We start from the raw sequence: 7,725 nt of genomic DNA, 5'->3' as shown, positions 1-7,725 counted from the left end.
ACAGGCTGATCAGTGTTCAAAATCGTCGCATAAACATGATTTATTTGATTTCAAGGGGTGGTAGTACTACAGACATAAAGAATGATTTTGGAAATAATTAATGGTTTTGATTTTTAGCCAGATTTCATAATTTAAATAATAATGATAATAATAGAAGTGACATTTTGCTCATTTAAAAACCATAATATTTAATGTTTCATATCAGCCCTCTAATTTAAGGTATTGCTTCTTCATTGATATGACTGGTAATTGTTAGAGGTGTTTGTGAAATTTTTTTCCGTACCATTTATTTTATTTAAAAAATGTTAATGTGCATGTATCTTATTAAATATTTAAATAACAGAAAGATGGCACAGTTACCAGCCAATGAGTTGTTGATCAAAAAAGCAAAAATAAAACTTGACATGTATATAACGTTTGATATAATATGCAAATGTATGTACATTTAATGAGACGATGTCAAATTTTTTTCATGGCAAAGTTTCATTGAAGGAATGGAAAAATCTTAGTCTATGCAAATGTCAAAACTCCCTAAAGTTTTCATTCTAAAAAAATAAATAAATCATAACTGATCCATAAGAAAGTATTGCTGACATATCACTCTGTTTCAATCACTAATATGGAAGTCTTCCATCCTAATCTAAAATGAAGAACTGCACTAACAACATTAAATCAGAATTAAATTTTTATTGTACTTTCAATGTCTTTGTTTACAGCTGACGAGCTCAAGTTTTTTAAATCAAACATTGAAAAATCTGATGTTAGACAATTATAAAGTGTAAACTTCAAGAGTACATTTTGAAAACTCTGAAATAACAAACATGAACTTCCTTTTTTAAATGAAAAGGTGCAATAATGTACTAAAACACAACAAAGAGCAAGACACTCAAACTGATGCTCCAGAATTACAATTACATTTCAACATATAAAAGGCATAGAATTATTCCAAATTTATTAATTAAAAAGAACATCAGTTTCAACTGTTAACAACATTTGTTTTGCATGTGTATTGACGTGAACAGGTTTGTTGTGTCAATTTTACTGGGTTATCAGCATTCAGATGAGGAAAGGGTAACGGTTGATGTGTGATCATCTTCTAAAATATAAGCTATGGAGTCATTTGAATCCATGATAGTCAGGCCATAACAGCACTTATGTGGACATTCTTTGGATTTTCCATCCCCCCAATTACATCTCGATATATTATTTTTTTTTAATTATTATTGTTAATTATTCTCTCAAACAAAGAATAGATTAAATAGGTTAGGATTGTCTTTGTCCTTCACCCCCATAAGAGAAGCAGTCATGAGGCTGACACTACACAATTTAAAAGTTTTATAAATGCATGAGTGGAAATGCATAAAATGGTGCATCAGTATGACGCTCAGTGCTGTAATCTAAATCTGGGCTCTCCTGGGTCTCTTGTGCTAGGAGCAATTTTCCATTTAGTTGCAAACAAACAAGAAAAACTCAAAAGCACACACATAGGAAAGGGATATTAAGGTTTTCAAAAATAGAAAGAACAACAAGAAATGACTATAGTATAGTTACTGCATCTGCAATTAATAATAATAATAATAAAAAAAACCTTGAGTCAGTATGCCAAAGGAAACATTTTGTATCACAATTACAAAAAATCTCAATAAATGTTACATGCACTGTAACCACAGCACTAAGGTGAACATATCTGTGTAACTGGAGGTAGAAGTGTATTTCCTGAGAAGACGACAAATGCCATGTTTTAAAGTAAAACCTAAATTTCACAGTTGTCTATGTATTGAAAAAGAGAGTTACTTTTAGTGTGATGTTAAGCTCTACAGAGAAAAGATTACCAAGAATTATCAAAGCATAAGGCATCCTGCAATTATAGTTCAAAGGTTTGCATGTTTTATTGTACAGCAATTTTGGTTGTCTTTGCAGTAAACCTGACTATATTAGCATGCACAATTTTTCTTAAGTTTGCATACATTAAGGCATACATCAGAGTAAAACACATCCCTCTCATGGTTACAAACTGCTTTAATCATCGAATTTCAGGTGTTATATGTATTTTTCATACTCTGTGTGGTAACAGTATTGTTTCTATGAAAAATCGACAGCATCTTTGATCAAAACAGACTGCATAAAGGCCATCAAAGTGAAGAATTACTGTTACATGACAAAAATCGGTCACTCTAAAGTTGAGGTTTTTGGCAGATTGTGGGCTGGCAGATTAAACAGCTGTTTTTACAGTTATGAGCAAAAAGGGGCTTAAAGATATCATTGCTAATACAGTAAGGAAAATTCCCATGGAGTAAACGTGGAGCAAAAACATCCAGTTCTGCATCACACTCTTACATTTGATGTGAAAAGTGACAAGCTGGGAGGGTTTGCAAACAGTTCTTAGCAGAGTCTTTGAGGTAGAGACATTCCTGCAGTACTGGCAGAGTCTGAGATATGCTATATTGATGCTTCCTGATATTTAAAACTGTAATGAAATGTACAATACAAAACACGGATAAAAACAGTTACATTTTCCACACTGTTTCCTGTACAGCTATCACCAAGTTGGTTCATATAAAGTAATAAGGAAGTGTTATGCAGAGGTTTTAAGAGTACATCAGTGTAAAGAATGAAAATAAGACAGAGATGGTGATAGCTGAATGGTTACATTTTATCCCAAGGAGGGATCAAGGCATTTTAACTTCAAGTTAATCCAAAATGATGTATCTACAATTGGTGGAAGCTGTTTTGGATAAAAATAAAGGCTTTAAAGCTGTAGACAACCCCAATTTCCAAAAGCTTTCACCACCTCTCCCCAGTAAGAAATTATTTGAAATCCCAGATAAAATATTCAACTTCTTATCAGCTAAGACAGTAGTTGCTAGACGACCCTGTTTTTATCAATCAAAAGAAAAAAAGTTTTACCCCTAGACACCCACCAAATGGGCATTTTGACCTTGCATACAGTGTAATGCTAGAGAAGCTTGACATAATTCATGAATTACAACTATACATCGACAAGAAAAAGACCTTCTCGCTGACCGAAACAGTTGATTATTAAAATGGTCAAAATCATTGCTGAAGATTAATATTCCTAAATACAAGAAACCACTTACTTCTAATCATTTTTAATGAGAGAAGATTCCATTCTGCTCAATTTTGAATACTTCAATATCATAATTATTATTTTCTCTGATTCCTGCTTTTGGGTTTTAGACTTGTTTAAATCTGAAAGTGTACCTATTATCCTACTGTCTTGTTTTGAGTCAAACTGTGATTTTTTTTCCTGCCAAACTGTTGATTTGAGTAAAAGCTCCATAAAATTCTACACTAACAAGTAGAAAAACCTCTGACCTCTTTCCACATCTACTTTATAGACACTACGACTGTGGCAGTTCAGAGTAATGCCGTTCAAGCTCTGTGACGCTGCAGCCACCATTTGAGTGGCTCATGGACAATGTGGCCCCCAGAGTTTGCCAGTAGTCACGAAGAGGCAAACATATACAAACATGAAAAACAGGTTATAAGCTCAAGAACACATGTACACATTTATAAACATATGCCTATCTTTCCTCACAAGAACACACAAAGAACACACCAAAACAGCTCCTTTAACCTGAATGTTCAATCAATGATCTTAAAGGGATAGTTCTTTCATCAGTTACTCACCCTCATGCCATTCCAGATGATTTTTAGAAGAATGTCTCAGCGCTATTGGTCCTCACAATGCATGAATGGTGACCAGAATTCATAAGGTCAAAAAACACATCAAGCCAGCAAAAAGTAATCCATACGACAGTGGTTAAATCCATGTCTTCAGACATGGTGAAGATGAGAAACAGATCAATATTTAAGCCCTTTTTAACTATAAATCTCCACCCTTAACCAGCCCTATCCAGTAGATGGCTGAAAGTGAAAGTGTGGACTTACAGTAAAAAAAAGGACTTACAGATTGATTTGTTTTTCATCCACACCTATCATATCACTACAGCAGACATGGATTTAACCACTGGAGTCATATGGATTATTTTTATGCTGTCTTTATGTCCTTTTTGGACCTTCTGAGTTCTAGTCACCATTAACTTGCATTGTGAGGACCAACAGAGCATAGATATTCTTCTAAAAATCTTCTGGGATGGCATGAGGGTGAGTAAATGATGAAAGAATTTTAATTTTTGCATGAACTATCCCTTTAAAATCACTATTGCCATCGCAGTGTAGAAGTCTGAGATGGGAAACCAAATGGTTGAATACTCACAACAAAAATGTTAAAAAACAAAATGATAATAATAATCAACTTCAGACCAGAATTTGAATTGTGTTAGTGCTGAAGTTCAGACATCACCTGGTCAACAACAGCACATTCAAACTGTGCTGAGAATAAAACCTTCACAAGGCACTGCAGATACATACACAAAGAAAATAAAATGTACAATAATATATTATTAGTTCAGACCCTTAAGCACTTTGCATCACACATTATAACAATAATACTATTGTTAAGATTTCTCCTATAGATGAAAAGCTTGTCAGTCAGAGACTATAGAACCCTATAAAGCAGAATTCTACTGCCCTTTTGTTTACGCCAGACAGAGTGCTCGCAGAAAGAGAAATAAATTATTCACAGGTTTTGCATATACATTATAAATCATTATCTTTATAATAAACTCTGTTGTTATTTTAGATTTCTTTTGGCTCCTGAACAAAGAAGAGTGTAAATAAAAGACCTGAGCTAGTGTACTTCAAGTTGAGAACGATTCGGTTATTCCTGCATGGTTTATATAATTATTTTGGCATATCTTCTGTAGTAACTGAGGTTTTTTGGCTTTGGTTTTGTATTGAGAGGGTTGAGAGTCTGAGGTGCTAAGGTGATTGGTTGTTGGAGGAGGATGAGGTAGGCGTGTGGAGAACCGACTGAGGTCCGTTGTTGCCTGTGGAAGATTTATTAGATACCCCTGATGAGGTTGGCGCTGCAGCCTGGGCGAAGAGTACGCCTGTGAGGAAACAGAGAAAAATGAGTGACAATCGAATTTATAGGGAAAAACATGAATACACTGCATCTACATGGCGACTGGTTTTTCACCTGTGTAGACGACTCCATTAAGTTCCAATGACATGCTGATGCTGTTGAGGCCATTGGTGGTGAGGTTCAAGGCAGAGTCTGGTCGGCTCTCTGAAAGAACACAAAACACACAGTATTAACCTTTATATTTCTGTAAAACATGCAAAATCTTCATTTTTCAAATAATTTTGAAGTTCTGTTTTGAAGGGTGAATCCTGTGGCTTTCAGGAACATGTCTGGGACAAATTTCACCTCAATAAAAAAGAAGAAATTAATTTAAAATAAATAAAAAGAAGCCAATTTTTGTACGATAAAGATTTGTTTTATTTATTTTTTTTGCACTGTGGCATTACATTTATGAAAATTAAGACCCCCGCCCCCCCACCCCAAAAAAATTCTCATTACTGCATTAAAAAATAAAAACTCTTATTACTGCATAAAAAGTATATATTGTTTAAATTATAAATGTAAAATTAATTATACATCAAAGTAGCATTTATTGTACTGAAAAAACAAAAAATAAAAAAGTCTGTACAGTATAATTTTCATTGCTGTTTAACACTATACTGTATTATTATTATTATTATTATTATTATTATTACTATTATTGCAAAACAGTATTGAGAAATGGGGGTGGGAGTGCTTAAAAGTCTTGAAAATAATGCCACAATCAAAAAATCTTAAAGGTGCACACAGTAATTTTTCCTCAAAAAAAGGTTTACTCCTAAAGAAATCAATTGTTATTTTGAAACATATTTATAAAATCATGAACACTCACATGAGACGATGACTCTAGTCATATCAGTAACCTTATAAAAGTGGGAGGAGGGTCCGCTCATGGGGGCTGCCATGTTAGGATCACACGAACAGCCGAATACCACTCGCATGTATTTCAGTAACCGCTCTTTTATTCAATACTTCACTAAGGGATTAAATTAATCATGGCTGACTGTGGATAGTGAATTTCTACAATGGCATCTGTTACTGAAAACTATTGCATTTGAATGATGCTGCATTCATGCCACTAAGTGTCAGTCCAAGTCTAAGGCGACAAACACAAAAATGACTAAATGCGCCTTTAAATATTCCTAAAACAGGCTTCATTTTCTGTATGCTATATATACACAGTGCATTTAGAAAGTATTCAGACCCCTTCATTTTTTCACATTTTATTTTGTTGCAGCTTTATGCTAAAATGCTTTTATTTATTTTCACATCAATCTACACTCCATACCCCATAATGATAAAGCAAAAACCAGATTTTTGATAACTTTGCAAATTTATTAAAAAGAAAAAACTGAAATATCACATTGACATAAGTATTCAGACCCTTAACTCAGTACTTAGTTGAAGCACCTTTGGCAGCGATTACAGCCTCAAGTCTTTTTGGGTATGATGCGACTAGCTTTGCACACCGGGATTTGGGGATTTTCTGCCATTCTTCTCTGCAGATCCTCTCAAGCTCTGTCAGGTTGGATGGGGACCGTCTGTGGACAGCCATTTTCAGGTCTCTTCAGAGATGTTTGATTGGTTTCAAGTCTGGGCTCTGGCTAGGACATTCACAGAGATGTCCCTAAGCCACTCTTGGCTGTGTGCTTAGGGTCATTGTCCCATTGGAAGGTGAACCTTTGGCCCAGTCTGAGGTCCTGAGCACTCTGGACCAGGTTTTCATTAAGGATATCTCTCTATTCTGCTGCGTTCAACTTTCCTTCAACCCCGACCAGTCCCCCAGTCCCTGCTGCTGAAAAACACCCCCACAGTATGATGCTACCACCAACATGCTTCACCATTGGGATGGTATTGCGCAGGTGATGAGCAGTGCCTGGTTTCCTCCAGACATGACGCTTGGAATTGAGGCCAAACAGTTCAATCTTCATTTCATCAGACCAGAGAATCTTGTTTCTCACAGTCTGAGAGTCCTTTAGGTGCTTTTTTGCAAATTCCAAGCAGGCTTTCATGTGTCTTGCACTGAGGAGATGCTTCCATCTGGCCACTCTGCCATAAAGCCCAGATCGATGGAGTGTTGCAGTGATGGTTGTCCTTCTGCAAGTTTATCCCATCTCTGCACATTATCTCTGGAGCTCAACCAGAGTGACCATCGGGTTCTTGGTCACCTCTCTTACCAAGGTCCTTCTCCCACGATTGCCCAGTTTGGCCGGGCAGCCATCTCTAGGAAGAGTCCTGGTTGTTCCAAACTTCTTCCATTTAAGAATTATGGAGGCCACTGTGCTTTTGGGAACCTTCAATGCAGCTGACTTTTTTTTTTTGTAGCCTTCCCCAGATCTGTGACTCGACACAATCCTGTGTCTGAGCTCTGCAGGCAGTTCCTTTGACCTCATGGCTTGGTTTTTGCTCTGATATGCATTTTCAGCTGTGAGACCTAATATAGACAGGTGTATGCCTTTCCAAATCATGTCCAATCAATTGAATTTGCCACAGGTGGACTCCAATCAAGGAGTGTAGAAACATCTAAAAGATGATCCAGAGAAATGGGATGCACCTGAGCTAAATTTCAAGTGTCATAGGAAAGGGTCTGAATACTTATGTCAATGTGATATTTCAGTTATTTCTTTTTAATAAATTTGCAAAGTTATGAAAACTCTGGTTTTTGCTTTGTCATTATGGGGTATGGAGTGTAGATTGATGTGAAAAATAAATAATTTCAAGCATTTTAGCATAAG

At 35.7% G+C, this 7,725-nt stretch overlaps 1 protein-coding gene across 3 annotated transcripts in view; it reads right to left on the bottom strand.

The window, feature by feature from the left end:
- Nucleotides 1-697: 697 nt before the first annotated feature.
- Nucleotides 698-7,725, bottom strand: part of LOC127427647 (AT-rich interactive domain-containing protein 3A-like) — a 46,507-nt gene continuing 39,479 nt past the window's right edge. For all 3 annotated transcript variants that reach the window (XM_051675343.1, XM_051675342.1, XM_051675344.1), the window contains 2 exons: nt 5,066-5,155; nt 698-4,976 (listed from right to left, as the gene is read on the bottom strand). In XM_051675343.1, coding sequence (XP_051531303.1) covers nt 4,846-4,976; nt 5,066-5,155 — 221 coding nt within the window. In that variant the 3' untranslated portion in view covers nt 698-4,845. The remainder of the gene's footprint in view (nt 4,977-5,065; nt 5,156-7,725) is intronic.

This window comes from Myxocyprinus asiaticus, chromosome 37 (genome assembly GCF_019703515.2).
Source record: "Myxocyprinus asiaticus isolate MX2 ecotype Aquarium Trade chromosome 37, UBuf_Myxa_2, whole genome shotgun sequence".
NCBI lineage: Eukaryota > Metazoa > Chordata > Actinopteri > Cypriniformes > Catostomidae > Myxocyprinus > Myxocyprinus asiaticus.
Note: the sequence above shows the minus strand (reverse complement) of the source record. Positions and strands in the feature narration are given on the sequence as shown.